General features: G+C 28.9%; 1 protein-coding gene and 1 long non-coding RNA gene across 2 annotated transcripts; one reads left to right on the top strand and one right to left on the bottom strand.

Moving 5' to 3' along the window:
- Positions 1-1,318: 1,318 nt before the first annotated feature.
- Positions 1,319-3,860, bottom strand: LOC148935905 (uncharacterized). Its single transcript, XR_016139781.1, has 2 exons — positions 2,008-3,860; positions 1,319-1,938 (listed from the first exon to the last, which is right to left on the bottom strand). It is a non-coding gene; the product is annotated as an uncharacterized LOC148935905 (long non-coding RNA).
- Positions 3,861-3,866: 6 nt separating this feature from the next.
- Positions 3,867-11,284, top strand: PPP1R15 (Protein phosphatase 1 regulatory subunit 15). Its single transcript, XM_011643214.3, has 3 exons — positions 3,867-4,116; positions 6,451-8,432; positions 9,202-11,284. Exons 2-3 carry the CDS (start codon positions 6,534-6,536, stop codon positions 9,409-9,411), a joined length of 2,109 nt encoding a protein of 702 aa, XP_011641516.2. The 5' UTR covers positions 3,867-4,116; positions 6,451-6,533; the 3' UTR covers positions 9,412-11,284.
- Positions 11,285-18,157: the final 6,873 nt, after the last annotated feature.

An 18,157-nucleotide genomic window follows, 5' to 3' on the forward strand; every position in this document is an offset into this window, starting at 1 on the left:
GTGTTCTATCGATCCGTTTGCGTGATCGCATACCGATCAACAATACTGTTGACAACATTACACGAAACAATCATTGAAAATAATGATCATGCATGCGTGTATAAGAGATGTATAGTAATAAGAGGAGGGGAGCAATAAGAGAGACAGCGGAGTGCAAAGTCATGACTGAATAATCCGAATGACGAATACGAAGAAAAAAAAGAGCGTTGGGACAACGAGAAATAAAAGTTCAGTGTACGTTTTATAAAATCGCATTTTGTTATCGCGATAACAGCGGCAACGAATATCGAGTGTATATTTGCATTTTCATATATCTGTATATTTATCTATATTATATTCTGTTACATTTTATGCATGACATAACTCCGGAAAATATTTCGTCATTGCATATATGAGTCAGCTGAGTCTGCTAAATAAGAAATCTCGATGACATGCATGACTATTTTTAGATTTTGCTCAATCTCAGACTAATATTCATCAACAAATTTTTTGATGGACATTTTCATTCATTATTGTGATCTTATGCGTAATAATTATTTTTACAGATTTTATGTAATTTCTAAACCACGTGCCGAATTACTATCCGATTTTAAAATAAATTTATTCGATATGTCCAGTAAAAAATGTTCCTTAGAATATGTCTATTATAAATATATAAAAATACATAATTATATGTGATTTTATATATATATATATATATATATATATAAAATCACATAACTGTATTATCATTTCATATATCATATATTTTTATATATAGACATGTTTTATATATGACGCTTTATATATAATTATATAAAATTATATTTTATTATATCTAATTATATATAAAAAATTTTTACTGCGTATTTAATTATCGGGCGAGATTTTATGTATATAATAATTTTTATGAGTTTTCCTTTCCTTTCCTTTTCTTTAGTATTATTATTATTATCATTCGAAAAAAAGAGAGATCAATTAAGTTAAAAAGGAAGAAGAATAAAGTTGAAAACTAAGATTTTGCATAAAATAAAGTTTTTATTATAATGAATTTTTTCATTAAACATAATGTTATAAAACTAAACATTTTTATTTTTGTGTATAATTAAAATATTTAATAAGATATAAAATAAAACATAGCACATATTTAATATTATTAGTTTTAATATCAAATCAGCTGGAGGGAGCATAATTTAATATCAATATTTTTTAGGTAGACAAACATAGAAAAGATATAAAGACTATTTTGTTTAAATGGAATAAAATGGATGAATATTGCTTTTAAATATATTAATAAATGGTGCGCATGTACGTGTGCACATAAAAACATATAATCCAGTTTAGATTAAAAAAGTAATATTTTATTAAATGAATATTAGCAATATAACATAATAACATCATAATAATATCTTAAAATCCGTTTAAGTTTGAAGATATGAAATTAATATACAATATCTTGTCTGAGATTAGTATAGCTTATCTTCTATTTTATTGACTATCTAATACCACATTTTTATTATATTTTTCATATTGACATGATACTATTTTAACATCACTTGACCGAAACGAAGATCAATGCAAAATCAATATATATTCGATATTAGAAAATTTCTGTAAAGCTATACTGCTAAAATAATAGTAGATGGTTATACTGGATTCATAGAATTCCAATATTGGGACTAGTGTCATTTCTTCAAGTTTCATTGCCAACAATGAATTGCCATCAGTTATTAAGCTATATTTTGGACATTCCTACCAAATCCTACCTGAATTGTCTTCTCTCCTTTTCTTTTGAGAACGGAGAAGAACTTTTTCTTTTGTATCGAAGACAAATAATATAAAGGCCCAGCACGAAAGTAAGACGATCACATTCCACAGATTTTTTTTCCTCTTCTGATTAATGTACAGCTTTTTGTCGAAGAAATGATGAAGAAAATGCGTGCTTCAACGTACATTCGGCTAGCAGAACATACGTATACTACTATTACGAAAAATGTTGGTAAGTAGAGCGAGAATTCCAAGACATACCTTCGGTATATGCGTTCTACGAGCTATTGGATTTATGACTCTAGATCACCGTCGCTCATGCGAATTTATCTCGCAATCAAATAATCAACAAACACAGGAAAAGAAGGAGACAAAAAGTTTGTTACAAAAGTTTGTCGAACCGTCTTCTCTCATTGATATTCACAGCTCCATTGCTCTCATGAGTTATCAGTGTTGATTACGTGTAAAAAAAAAGCGAGAAATTGAATTTGATTCGATCGAGCGATTTATTTAATTATTAGTTCATAATTAATCAATGATAGATAACGATAACTACGTGTCTTCTCGAATCTCTATTGTTTTCTCTTGTTTTCTTTAGATTTCCCGATTTTTAAATCAATCAATTTTAGATCTTTGTAAATCGATTAGTCACGATAGTTATTGTGTGTTATAATTGACCTGAACTGACAAAAAATTTTTTTCGAATACGAGGACAATTTTAATTACGATTTTTGAATTTAATAAGTGAAATTGAAGAATAAAAAGGATAAGAAAAAAGGTGACTCCAACGATCTCTACGTACTTCCCAATCGTCTAAATGCATGAACTCTTTTGTTGCACATGCGTTTCTCTTTTGATTCCATTTTTATTCAAATTTTTATTCAAAACAAGTTTTCTTTCTAATAAGAAACAACAGAGCAATATATTTAAAATATATAATTAAAATGGGACATCTTGTATAATACAGAAAAGAAAATAGCATAGTATAGAAAGTTTTTCTAATTATTATATTTTCTTTTTGAAATTATGAAAATTTTATCTACAATGAGAACAAAAAGTCAAAATAAATCAGAGAAAATTCTGTTGTTTGCTTGTATGCACAAAGATCGAGTTGCGCATGCGCGAGCTTTGTACATTCAACTGTCAGCCAGTACGGTTAGATTGTGGGGGTTTGAAATTCTTAGGGCCATTTTTATCAACTTTATCTGCGGTTAATTTAATCGGCCGATTATTTAATTGACTAAATCATATTTGTTGTTAAATTTATGGACAAATTAATTGATCAATTCTAGTGGAAAAACTGACCGATTAAATTAACCGGAGTTGGTGAAAGTGGCTCTTAAGCCATAAGCGGCTGATCATATATGTGTGTGTGTGTGTGTGTGTGTGTGTGTGTGTGTGTGTGTTTATTTTTGTTTATATTACATATTTAATATTTTATTTTATATATATACATATTTTATTTATTATTTTTAATAATTAATTTTTCCATATCCTGCGATTTCGAATGGCTTTCAGTTTTACATTTGTATTTACATTCACATTTGTATTTATTTTCTAACTATTTTGCTTTGTGTTATGTTACATATTTAATAAAATGTATGTTAATAAAAGTATTTTCATCATTATTTTCATTCATCGGCAAATCATAACCATTCGACAAAAATAGAAAATGACTCGAATGTTCAAGAATAGTGCAAGAGTCAGTCCGCTCGTTGACTTTCCAAACGAATCTTGTTTCGAATTTTGCTTTGACAAAATTCACAATCGGGAAGGTTGTATTCCAAAATTTACCGTCAGCACTGATAATGTATAATAAATGTTACATGAACTGTAGATTTTTAGTACTAGTAGCGAATTTTAAAACACAACTTTCGTTTTGGCCATAAGGATGCAGTCAATTTGATATTATAAATGCTTCGAGGCATTTTTTGATTGAACAGTTGATAAAATTCTTTGTTCCGATTGGTCAACCAAACGCATTTGTAATGAGACTTTGACCGTACTTTGAACATCGACGTATGCGTAATAGCATCATGGATCGAATGGTGGGGAGCCCTCCCAAGCCCCCACGAATTAACAGCACTGGCATCAGCTGCGGGGCGCTGTGTCGCTCACTCTTATTTCGTCGTTGAAGATGGCCGCTTGAAAATTTCGTCAACATGTGTCCTGCAACGATGTGCCCGTCTACGATTGATACTCTCGCTGCTGCGAAATCGATTGGAATTATCACAGCAATCAACGCTGATTTGAAGTGTCAAAGAGTCTCTTTTGGGTGTTGGAATCGCGATTTGACCAAAAATCCATCGCGGTGTTGCGAACGGTATTTCCTGCACGATCGTCACGCCAGCAAGCGCTGTAATATTTCTCGTAAGTGCATACATGTGCAATGTGTATGTGTATGTGTATGTGTATGTGTACACATATCACACAAAACATGATAGTGCGCACGGACGCATGCACGTACTATAAGTTTATTTTTTAATCGCTGTACTAGACTGTACTAGAATTTTCCTTTTCACTTTTTTTCGTCAAAGTCCAAACATCCGTTTCATTTTAAATACAACACGTGTATACTAAAGTATTATAAAGAACAGACCTCGTGTTTCCGTACGCACATCGCGCAATATGTCGTACAATGGAGAAAATGACTCTACGTCATGACGCTAAGGCTGCATTCGGGGAAAGCGCTATTAGCACTATTGTGTCATTCTGTTTTCATCATTAATAAAATAAAGATAGCGAGATCGTTAATAGCGTGCTCTCTGAACGCCACCTCACACACAATGACATGATTATTGGAGTATCTAGAATGATCATGACTCGTCGAGACGGCGTCTTAGGCCCTGCGCACAATGGAGGAAATATTGGGAATAGGAATAAATACTAAATTTTAGAAATAAAAATTAAAAGTAACGTATGATGAATACAAATAAGTATAGTCATGTATATTTGTATTCGTTATGTGTTACGTTTAATTTTTATTCCAAATTTTCATTTTCAAAATTTGATATTCGTGTTCCTAATATTTCTTTTATTCTGTGCAGTGCCGTAGGATACCCATTATCTTCCATGATTATAAACACGCTTTTCTTTATCGTGTTATCGATCTTTTTTGTAAAAAGATAAATTCCTGATGGATATATTATCACTCATTACATTTGTGTAAGAAATATTTTTGATAATCTTATCGTTACCAGCTAGGCGTATGTAAACAATTACAACGCATGATCTTTTTCTAGCTGAATTAGTGTACACATTCGTGTACTTCAAATGAAATAGACATATTCAATTTTTTTGTTTATCTGAAGTTGCTTTTTTTAATATTTTGTCTTTATGTTATAATCAAGAGTTTATTGAATTGTTAATAATAACAATTTGAGGCTATCCATTCTAAATATCAGAACACTAAATATCAGAACTGATTTTACGACTAATCCAATATTGAAGACAACGACTTTATACAATTTTATTTAATGAGATATTTATTTTAATAGCTTTATAAAAATTGAATTTTTTATTTGTTATACATTATATAATTTTTTGTTTATTGTTTTTAAAAATAAAAAAAATTTTTAAATATTGAAAATTTTACGCAGTATAAGATATTTTTTAAAGTCACTTTTTAATTTCTTTCGAAATTTTTAAAATTTTTAATTATTGGGATTCGATTTCTTCTTCTCTGGCTGTAAAGTTGAAGTTATAAACTAGTTATTGAAACTTGAGATACTTAATTTTAATTTATAATTTATAAACTTTTATGAATGGAAAATATTAAGAATTTTGCATAATAAATACATATTTATTTGTAAAATACATTTAAAAATACTTTTATTTTTTTTTTTTTTGAATTTTTAATAAATTGCTTTGAAAATCAGAGTATTGGATTTTTGAATTTGATTAGATTTCTAATATCCATTTCCACTAATGTAGATTAACTTATCTTTTTTTAATAGAAAGTTAGGACTTCGAGAAAAATTAAAAATACAATAAAAGGGAAGAATCAAGTTATAATTAGTGCATGGAATTCTTACAAAAAGGTTACTTAATTTTCAAAGAATACATTAATACAGTAACAAACTACGCTTGTTTTGATTTATTTTTAAGCCATTTTCAATGGAAATTTTCAAAGTTAGTTTCAAAGTATGTTAAAAAATTATGACTAATTATTTAATAGATAATTAAAATTTAAAAGATGTAAAAATAAAATAAATAAAATAATATTTACTGGTCAAAGCTTAAAAATCCTGATTCATCAGGATCTGGGAATCTAGTCAATCGTTTTTATGGCATTAAAAATATAGCATTAACAATATTGATAGACATATTTTTTCTGAAAAATATTAGCATTATGTAATAATTAGTGACTGAAAAGAGCTGAATAAAAATCTTTGCGTCAATTAAACTGTAAAGATATAAAAATAGATAATAATAATAATATCTTGTAATTGATTTTTAATTATCCTATTTTCACAAGTAAAAATTTAATTATGAAGATATGTTGAAATAGCTTGTTTAATATTCCGAAATTTTAGAAAAAGTTTAATCTGGTTGAAAAATGAAACATCACAACAATAATCAATACAAGAAATTTTGAAATTTTGTATTTGAAATGTGATTTATTGTATTTCATGTTAAATCTCTCATAAATTTCCTAATTTGTGAATAAGCATATTTTAAATAATATGTATATGTATTTTTCAGAACACAAGGATTTTATAAGAACACGAAGAAGTAGAGACAAGTTTCTAAGTTTGCTGAGTTAAGGCATACTGGGGATTTCTTGAATGCGCACGTTAGACTTCTCTAGCACCTCGTGTTCACCAACATTTTCCTCCTGTGAGAAATCATATAGTCTATGTAACATAGAAACACCTTCAAAAGCTATAATGGAAAAATTATATTTGGTAAAACGCATTTTGCGTAAAGAGGATAATGAATCGTCTATTGATGAAAAGAAAAGAAGAAGTGTTACTATCTGGCATAATTTTGTCAATGGATATCATAGAACGATTGCATATTGGCAAAATATGAATAATTCATTATCTGTTACGATTGTAAATAATGAAATAATAACTTCTAACATTTCCACAAATTCATCGAAGAAGACAATGTTAATTGCCAACAAGTTGTCGTACGATTTTGGACAAGAGCAAAATCTTGTACCTGATCTGTCGCAGAAGTACAAGGATTATGTAGACGCCTTGTATCCTACAATCAGATCTAGAATCAGAAATTCTCTAATGAATCATCCAATTTGGCGTTACAATACTACGCCGACGGAAGATTTGAAAAATGATATAAACATCACAAAGAACTTTGATGATGCATACGAGGATTATAATATAATGGAATCTCCCTTTGCGCTACATATTAACAAGACAGAAAAGCCAAAAATGGAAAATGATATAACTGCTGTTTCTTGTTTCTCGGATATTGATTTACAGCGTAAAATTGATATTGAAGATGACATGTCAGTGGATGTCGAATCTTTCCTTTTAGTATCTCATTCGGATGTGCCAGCTATACCCATAGATTTTGTTAGAGAAAATTCAATCTCGCGTTTGTCCAACGTTTGCCGAAACGCTTGGCATAATTTGACTAGCCGACTTCACTGTAAAATAAGGATGTCGACGGATCCTGGAATACTCATAAAGCCTCCAGTGTATCTTGCGAAGCAACACTATCGAAAGAGAGTCAACGCTGTAGCACTGCGCCGAGGTCGCGGTAGGGCAAAGAACCAGCTAAGACGTTCTGGGGTAAGCCAAACCGTACGTCGGATGGAACATATGGAATGCAACAATGAAGATTGGCAAAACATCGCACTAAATAGCACAGTATCAAACGATTACTTGGTAGACAATAAGCACGGCAATTTTGATGACACGGATGTTATTGTTCATAAATTCACAAGGCAAACCGCAATGCCTATGAAAGGAAAACCAAAGATGTACAAAAGACAGAAAAAGACGAAGTGTGCGACCAGAGTGCGTTATATAGCTGATTCTTTCAAGATGAACACTCACGATTACCACAATGATAATGATAGCAAAACGCATTATATGGAAAATTTATTTCAATTGCGATCATTGAACTCTGCTGATTCTGAAGATGGTTTTATCGTTTTCGAGACCAGCGATGATGAATCGCTGGAAACACTTGAGAAACAAGGAGCGACAGAATGCCCTATCGAAACGCGTTGTGTACCTAAGTCTTCGAAAAAAGTAAACAGTCCCTGTAAGAATACCAACAAAACCCACAATGTGGAAGATTCACTTCGATTACGTTTATCATCGGAGAGTTCCACCGATTCTGAAAATAGTTTCATAGTTTTTCAAGATGTCGACAACGAATCATATGATGAGCAGGAAGTAACAGTGCATCCGAAAATATGTTTTATATCTAATATTTTGACAAAGATGAGCGACAAGAAATGCAAAAATGCTAACAGTCAAATACAAAAACATTCAAATCGCAACCGTACATTGTCGAATTGTTCTGAAAATTCCGAGGATAGTTTCTGTGTAGTTTTTGATACTGAAGAGAAAAGCATGGTCGACGATGACGACTATGACGACTATGAAACTGATGAGACAAGTTCCCAGAATGGAAATCATCTATTAGAGGATGAATCGATCAGCGAAGATGATCTAGACATCGAAAAATTAATAAAGCGAACAAAAAAGGTACTTATAGCTCTTTAATATTTACATCAATTATATTATGATTCATGTATAAATAAATTTATTATAAATTTAACATATTAACATTGATATAAGATGTTTAAATGTTATTTTAATTTTAAAAACATTATTTTGTAAGTTTACTTTGTTAAATATATTAATTTAATTGATATTGGTATTTATCGCGTATGTAATTACAAAATTACAAAATTTTATATATATTTTTTCTTTTATTTTTTATATAATTCAAAATGATTGATTACTGGAATTTTTAATTATTATTTCATCATATAATACAGTGCACTAATGAGTTTGAAATTAATTAGATATTAAATGCCCATGTGTATACATATAGAATGCTTCAATACTCGTAAATTAATCATTAGAAACGGGGAAAAAATAAAAAATGTAAAATAAAATTTTTTTATGAAATTATTTTCGAGAAAATTTTTAAAAGTTAATCGAGTACTTAACTAAAATATCAGTAAATAAATCTTTATATAGACTATATCTTATTTATGTGTATTTAAAACAAAAACAATATCAATGTCACATATTGATTATCAATTTGTGAAATTTCCCAAATTAATCTTCTTGTTTAGGATGATATGATGTTTGTAAATAAACATAAACGTATAATATTATATATTTTAATATTATTTAATATTATTTAATATTTAATATTTTATTAATGAAGAAATTATTCAAAATACTGGTACTCTATGGTACTGTATATAAAGCAATAAATATTGAAAATTGAAATTTTTTTTAGGTGAGTTTCGACCCAACTCCAATCGTACATGTTATGGTGACATGGGATTATGCGTATCGAGCAGCCCGGAAAGGACCATGGGAGGAAATAGCACGAGATAATGAAAGATTTAAAGGACGTATAAATTCCATCGCGCTTGTCCTTGATCCTATTTTAAAAAATAAACACCGTTCACGAATTTTTCAAGAACGATTTGCTTTATCGAAATAGCTAGCCCAATTAATATATTTTCAAATATTGAAGATGGCTGTGAACATTAGTATAAAAAAAATTTCTTTTAATATGCGGTTAAAATTCATGTGGTATTCAGTAGACTATTTTCAAAATCTTTATTAAATAAAAATAATTACTGTAAAGTAATTGAAGTAAAATTGAAATTTCCTGATCCTTTTCGGATTGGGAGAAAAAAGAAAATTTAATCTGATTTAAAGCACGATACTAATAAAAAAAAAATGATGAACTTTATGTGTCAATTTAATGTCACGCTCTCTCTTCTGATGCTAATACGCCAATTATATAAGAAAATTAATTTTATCTTTGGATTTTAAATGTCCATGTATCGTGATAAAGGTGTATTCATTTAAAATAACATTTATACTGAATACCAATTATGAAATGCATCTCTGATTAGTCCTTAATAGAAAATGTATTAACTAAAAAACAGTTATATATCTGTCGTTATCTAAAGAAAGGAAAAATATATGATGATTGTAACATACAGAATCCAAAACGCGTTCATGCCTTTTCATAATAGTGTTTATACACGTTCGAAATTCCATGCTATATATGTAAGAAATATCTTAACGTTTTATGTTCACACGCATTTCAATGTTTTTTTGGAACTAGCTTTTTTGTTGTGTCATTTTTTTATTATTTTGTTTTGTAACGTTTGACATGCATGTGCAACAAAAATACAAAATTGAATGTACTCTCATTTTAATTATATGTAAAAAAACGTCCGAAAAAAATTAACGGAAAGAATAATAAATAATAACAAAGAAATAAGTGTATAACGAAATACACTACGTAAAAAATTTGAATCATTCATTTGAATCATTAAATTATATCATTTAATATTCTTTTTTATTAAACGTGAATTTTCTGATCGTGTGCTGTTATATCTTCTATCTTTTTTTTTTTTGTTCAATAATCGATAATAGTAACTGGATTAGAACAGCTATTAGTGTTACAGATACGTAACATGTGACGATCGCTGTTTGATAGGAATAATAAAATAATGATGAAAACTTAATCAAATGAGACCTCGAGAGCTTCATAAAATTCCATTAGTAATAATTTCTGTAAATAATATACAAAATAGATTAATTTGCACCATAATCGATGTATATAATTGTGTAACTATGTATATATGTAACGTCGCACGAAAGAAATTCATACACACGCGTACACATGTAATTTTTATGTGAAAGTATAAGGCTAAATCGATACGGCTTATTATATTTATGTCATGGTATTTTTATTTCTTATTGATTTAATATTCAAAATGTAATAAAAGTGAAAAAGGACCGATTTTATCATAAATTAATAGTTTTCATGATGAATCTTTATCGACATCTATCTTTTTCCTTCTGCTGTAAATTTTGTTACCTCAAAAATATAAAAATTTGTAGAAAACTATTGTATATAGTTACATATTGTGAATGTACAAAGATCGTGTTAAATATGATAGACAGAAATAATGATTATATACTATGATATAGCAGATATCATTTCTAACATTTTTTTCAGGACAATATTGTCCAAGATTTGTAATTTTATTTAGATACTGATAACGTGTCAGTATTTACATTTATTGCTTTATCTATTTTTCACTTCATATAGCTAGTTTTTTTATAGTTTGCAGTGATAGATCCTAGAGACGAGACCAGTCTCGTTAAAAAGTATCGTATATTTGCTGTTTAAAAATGTATATTACAAAATACTATTATCCTTTAATTATAATATATTTTATAATAAATAATTTTAATAATTAGAAATAGAATTTATATAATGTGTACGAAATTTTATGTATATTATATAAATTTCAAATATGTTCTAAATATACAGATACACAAGTCAAAAATTTATGATGAATGATTTCGAACTAATCTTGAAATGTCTAAAAATCCTTACGAAAAATAGAAAAAGTAATAGGCATGAATATCAAGTCTTGTATTAGTATCTAAGCAAAACTACAAATCCTGGATAGCATTGATTTAAAAAAAGGTTTTTTTTTTATAAATATATATATATATATATATATATTATACACTTTTTTATATATTATTATTTCGAATTACATAAAAGGTAAAAAAGTAAAAGAATAGAATCGATTTATTTTATTTTTCTGAAAAAATTTAATCGAAAGATATTGTCCTTAATAGTGCAATGTATACTTGGTGTGTTTCAAACTTTTGTTTCAAACCCGATTTTTTCTTATTGTATTTTATTTGATTATTACCAAATATGAATATTTAATATGTGGTTTACCATCTTGATTCAAGAATGAGTTATTGCCGGATTTTATACGTTAATAATGTTATCGTCATTATTTTTTAAAAGAAACAATATATAAATAAGCAAAAGTCAAAAAAGTTTTAATTGAAATCAGCACCGTTATCATTAAAATTTATTTTCTTTGGAGCTTATATTTACACAATCTGTTTCAGTATCGAGCTGAAAGAATAAGTATTACAACATTTATATATTTGCAAAACAAGCCAATCTTTTTTTTAATTAATATTGAAATAAGTTTCTTTTTTAAAATGCAAATTGATATGCGATTTCCTATGTGCGAAATTAAATTTTGGATAATACAGGTAATAATTTAAATGCAAAATAATTATACATTATCAGTTCTGTAAACTTTATTTATTACAATTTTTAATAGTATAAAGTATGACAAATAATGTAGCATTATGCGTTGTACTTTATATATTCAATTAAAATTTTTGTTTGTTGTTATTGAGACAATCTGATGAAACTTGTTGAAAACTTATTTTTTTCTAACATTTCTTTACATAATTTAATTATCTTATAAAATATGACTTTGTATTCTTTCCCAATAATGTTAATATTTATATCTTATTTCTTATTTCATAGGACTTCTCTCATGTGTATTTATAGGCTACTTTATATTGTTTCGCGAGCATATTTTTTAGACGCATCGATTTCATTTTTCTCGCGGATTGTCTATGCAGTTATCCACACGTTCATTTATAATAATTATACTTGCACTGGGAAATTTCTCATGATAACGTAACAATAGGAAAATGATAGGATTAGAATTGTGTCAAGGACAAATTACATGACTATGTACTATTGTTTACTGAACACATTAAAATACTGAACTCTAATTAAAATTAGAAAATTAAAATTTTTTTATTAAAAGAGCATTTATTATTGAAATTAGTAGATATGTAACATATGTTCAAAGTAAAATTTTTAATATGCATTCTTTTATCAATAAAATTTGATTATGAAAAAGATTACGAAAAGTCATCCAGAAAATATTATGACATAAAGTCATCCAGTAGAATGTCTCAAAGATTAATTAAGACTCTTAAAATTCTAAAAAGTCTTATCGAAATTATCGGAAAGATGTTGTATAGCATTTTATGTCATAATTTATGATATCCAATGTCTCATTATGACTTTTGAAACATTGTAAAATGTGTCTAAGATAATTTATTCAGAATTTCCTAGATGTATATAATTTTCATTGATAAAACAGTTTAGATTATATATATATATATATATATATATATATATATATATATATGTGTATATATATATATATCACTAATAATGTATATTTTGTAATTTTTAAAAATATAATGAAAATGTGTTAATAATATTTTGTACTAAATATCCCATTATACTTATCCTCATGCTCATTATGCTCATCATTAAGTATAATAAATAAAAATATATTCTCTAAGATCATAATTTTTCATAAAAATCGTAAAAATAAAGAGAATATCAAAAGAATATAATTATTTATATATATATATATATATATATATGTTTTATAATAACAAACAAGTTGCATTATTTAAAATTCAATAAATTTTCTAGAAATTCCAAAAACATGATGTCGAGAATTTCTAGAATTATAAAGAATTTGAAAATTTGAAACTCGAAAATTTAAATTCTTAAAAACTGACAAATTATATTTCTGACTTGTTATTTTTTTCGAATTGTATTCTAATATGTTATGTAACAGAATATAGAATATAGAATAATTACAAGTAGTGTAAAGCAATTTTAAACACCCAATTTTCAATGCCAACAACTAGAATTTTATTCTAGTCTATCTATTATTATATTATTTCTTTCCTTTCCATTTACATTATGAGTTGGATTATGATCATGCATATAATTGTCATCAATGACAAGCTAGTATTAAAAATCAATAGTTTTTAATAGAAATTCGCGGAGGCTCGAGCTGTAGAGATCGAAAAAACGAACAGGAAGAGGATGGGCATGGCTTTAATTGGCTGCACCAGGTAGATGACAGGTCTTCATCGTGGACTGTTGCAACGAGCGCGTTATGCGCTGTTGCATTGACCTAGCACATTTAGTTGTGAAAAAAACGACATGGCACACTAGCCAGCAACAGATTCCAGCAATCTTCGTTACAGAAATTTCCGTTGTAACTTGGCCAATTCCTATAATGTATAATCCTACGTGTAATCTATTTAATATTTATATATAAGCTTGATGATGCCAAATTAATCAATGAAATTCCATTTTTTGTAAATTTCTTAATTTTGATACCAAACCCCGAAAATTTGATAAGATGTCCTGTAAAATTGTTCTCTATTGTCTGATTTCTTTTCGATATTTTCGATCGAATGTACCGAGTAGAATATACTAATTCGATTATGTACATTAGAAATAAAATATATATATGTTATTATTTTTTGTACATTCTAAGAAAATATAATCAATATTATTTTATATTGATTAATAATAGACAGACAATAGAGGCTCGCAACATATGTGGACAGAATAAGATCTTAAGCCCAAGTTTATCGGAGTGATTTTGCGATATATAAACATATGTTTGTTAAATCTTGCAGCTATATGGATATAAATCACACAATATAGAGTTTTCCTATGGTGTACGTGGACACATTTAGTTCAGTCATGTGCTTTCACAGACAGTATGCATATGCATATAGTCACCAAACAACGGCTTTATTTCTGTCTCTTTCTATCACATGTGGGATAATCGAAGCTGTTAAGTCTAGTTAATACATAGAAAAATATAGCCGCACTTAACAAAAACAAAAATTCGTTTTTAACATTTAACAACTTCTTCGTTTCCAGTTTATTGCTTTATCATTACTGTTTAACGTATGAACTATTAAAAACATTCAATTCAATTTACTTATTAATTATCTGTTAATCTGTAATTCTAGAAGTTGAGATGATTCGTAAAAAAGTTGACAGCCATTTTATAGAATGTTCATTGCGCAGGCAGCATCTTTGCTTACACTTTCACGTGGAAAGTTTTAAAAATTCACTGCCACTTTCTCGCCTATCCTCTACAGCCAGCAGTTTACTGTGTTACAGTTGACTTCAGTTTCTCTTCAACAAAACGAATAACAATAGATTGATATCGTCGGACTCGTTTCACGATCAAAACGATTCAAAATGATACATGAGCAAGAAGTCGAGGATTGGCAAGACCATTCAGAGATTTTTTTATACCAGTTCCTCTTATTTAAAAAATTGGCAATCCACTTTGGCAAATACATGACGCATATTAGCATAATAATAACCGATTGTATCGTAATCACATTAGATGCACCCCTCATAAATAAAGATTTTAAATTCTATCATCCGCTGTCAAGACTGAGTTCCAGATTCATATATAGAACTCGAGCGTTCGAGAGATCGTTGTCTTTCTTTTTCTCTTTATTACACGAGAGTTCTCTTCATGGATTATTCCGTACAATCTGCTTTCACCTTTTCATACATCGAAATCAACTGGGTTACATGCATAAGAGTAGATGCTCTATGTATATATATATATATGTGTGTGTGTGTGTGTGCATATATGTATATATATTGTTATGCAGAGAAATAATATAATAACTATAATTAAACTATAAAACAAAATTCAATAAATAATTGAAGCAATAATTGAAAATATAAATATACTACATGGAAAGGGCATTTTTGTTGAAAATACTTTGGTATCTAAAAATTTAATCAGACACAGATCTGAAAATAATTTTGTCGGGCTACAAAAATATTTATGTAGGATATTCAAATTAATTGCTAAAATTTTTATATTATTATCATTATATTTAAGTGTCCTATATAATAATTTTGTTGTTTCAACAAGATTATTTTCTAGATCTAGTTTTAGCCAAAATTTTTAGACACTTTAGCAAACCCATTCTTTTCATTATGATTCGGAGTAAAATAAGACGAATTAGCGATACTATAATATTATCCAAAAAATATTTATTTTTTTGGACAAATTTTTCCATATTTCTCCGTTTTCAATAAGTTTAGATTAATAAATATTGAATATATTTTAGTTATACAATAGATTAAATATTCAGCTACAGAAGTGTCGCCAGCAAGAATAGCTATTATAATTTCACAATAATAATTTTTTAAATAAAAATTTTAGTACAGCTAATCCCTATGTATTTTTATGCGTATATATTTTTATAATATTTATTTTATATTTTTTCAGATATTATTATGTTTTACAATTCACTCATCACCTGTGTGAAGATAGCTCCCCAACATTGAAAAACATAAAGTTTCTATAGCTCATTCGATTGTTCATCGTTTGCACATGTATGCACATTTCGAATTTTCGTTTGCACACTTCTAGTAAAAAAGTTATTAACAAAACAAATTTCGGGGGGCCATCTTCACATTAGCTCCCCAACTATGAGTAAATTAAATAAAAAATAGCTCAATTGATAGATATTCGTTTGCACATTGCCAAACAGGTCGATTTTTCGTTTGCACACCTCTAGTTAAAAAGTTATTAACAAAGTCTTGAGGGACTATCTTCACACAGGTGAAAGTATATGGAAAAAACTATGTGGGAATTAGATGGGAAAAACTATGTGGGAAGTATATGGGAAGAACTATATGAGAAGTATATGGGAAAAACTATGTGGGAAGTATATAGGAAAAATTATGTGGAAAGTATATGAGAAAAACAATGTGGGAAGTATATGGGGAAAAACTACGTGGAAGTATATGGGAAGAACTATGTGGGAAGTATATGGGAAAAGCTATGTGGAAAGTATGTGGCAAAAACTATGTGGGAACTACATGGGATAAACTATGCGGGCGTTAGATGGGAAAAACTATGTGGGAACTAGATGGGAAAAACTATATGGGAAGAAGATGGGAAAAACTATGTGGGAAAAACTATGTGGGGACTAGATGGGAAAAATTATGTGGGAATTAGATGAGAAAAACTATGTGGGAAGAAAATGGGAAAAATTATGTGGGAAAAACTATGTGGGCGTTAGATGGGAAAAACTATGTGGGAAGACGATGGGAAAAAACTATGTGGGAATTAGATGGGAAAAACTATGTGGGAAGAAGATGGGAAAAACTATGTGGGAAGAAGATGGGAAAAACTATGTGGGAACTAGATGGGAAAAACTATGTAGGAAGAAGATGGGAAAAACTATGTGCGAACTGGATGGGAAAAAATATGTGGGAATTAGATGGGAAAAACTATGTGGGAAGAAGATGGGAAAAACTATGTGGGAACTAAATGGGAAAAATTATGTGGGAATTAGATAGGAAAAACTATGTGGAAAGAAGATGGGAAAAACTATGTGGGAATAACATGGGAAAAACTATGTGAGAAGAAGATGGGAAAAACTATGTGGGAAGAAGATGGAAAAAACTATGTGGGAAGTAGATGGGAAAACTGTGTGGGTACTAAATGGAATAAACTATGTGGCAAGAAGATGGAAAAAACTATGTGGGAACTAGATGGGAAAAACTATGTGGGGACTAGATAGGAAAAATTATATGGGAAGAAGATGGGAAAAACTATGTGGGAACTAGATGGGAAAAACTATGTGGGAAGAAGATGGGAAAAACTATGTGGGGACTAGATGGGAAAAATTATGTGGGAATTAGATGGGAAAAACTATGTGGGAAGAAGATGGGAAAAACTATGTGGGAACAAGATGGGAAAAACTATGTGGGAAGACGATGGGAAAAACTATGTGGGAAGAAGATGGGAAAAACTATGTGCGAACTGGATGGGAAAAAATATGTGGGAATTAGATGGGAAAAACTATGTGGGAAGAAGATGGGAAAAACTATGTGGGAACTAAATGGGAAAAATTATGTGGGAATTAGATAGGAAAAACTATGTGGAAAGAAGATGGGAAAAACTATGTGGGAATAACATGGGAAAACTATGTGAGAAGAAGATGGGAAAAACTATGTGGGAAGAAGATGGAAAAAACTATGTGGGAACTTGATGGGAAAAACTATATGGGAAGAAGATGGGAAAAACTATGTAGGAATAAGATGGGAAAAACTATGTGGGAAGTAGATGGGAAAACTGTGTGGGTACTAAATGGAATAAACTATGTGGCAAGAAGATGGAAAAAACTATGTGGGAACTAGATGGGAAAAACTATGTGGGGACTAGATAGGAAAAATTATATGGGAAGAAGATGGGAAAAACTATGTGGGAACTAGATGGGAAAAACTATGTGGGAAGAAGATGGGAAAAACTATGTGGGGACTAGATGGGAAAAATTATGTGGGAATTAGATGGGAAAAACTATGTGGGAAGAAGATGGGAAAAACTATGTGGGAACAAGATGGGAAAAACTATGTGGGAAGAAGATGGGAAAAACTATGTGGGAAGAAGATGGGAAAAACTATATGGGAACTACATGGGATAAACTATGTGGACGTTAAATGGGGGGAAAACTAT

This window comes from Pogonomyrmex barbatus, unplaced genomic scaffold (assembly GCF_055798465.1).
Source record: "Pogonomyrmex barbatus isolate J1 unplaced genomic scaffold, ASM5579846v1 scaffold3, whole genome shotgun sequence".
Taxonomy (NCBI): domain Eukaryota; kingdom Metazoa; phylum Arthropoda; class Insecta; order Hymenoptera; family Formicidae; genus Pogonomyrmex; species Pogonomyrmex barbatus.

What these genes read in the sequence shown, in the direction of transcription:
- PPP1R15 (XM_011643214.3), top strand. Translation starts at nt 6,534, where the DNA reads ATGCGCACGTTAGACTTCTCTAGCACCTCGTGTTCACCAACATTTTCC. An exon ending in TAATAAAGCGAACAAAAAAG is followed by an intron (nt 8,433 to 9,201) that starts GTACTTATAGCT and finishes AATTTTTTTTAG; the next exon opens with GTGAGTTTCGACCCAACTCC.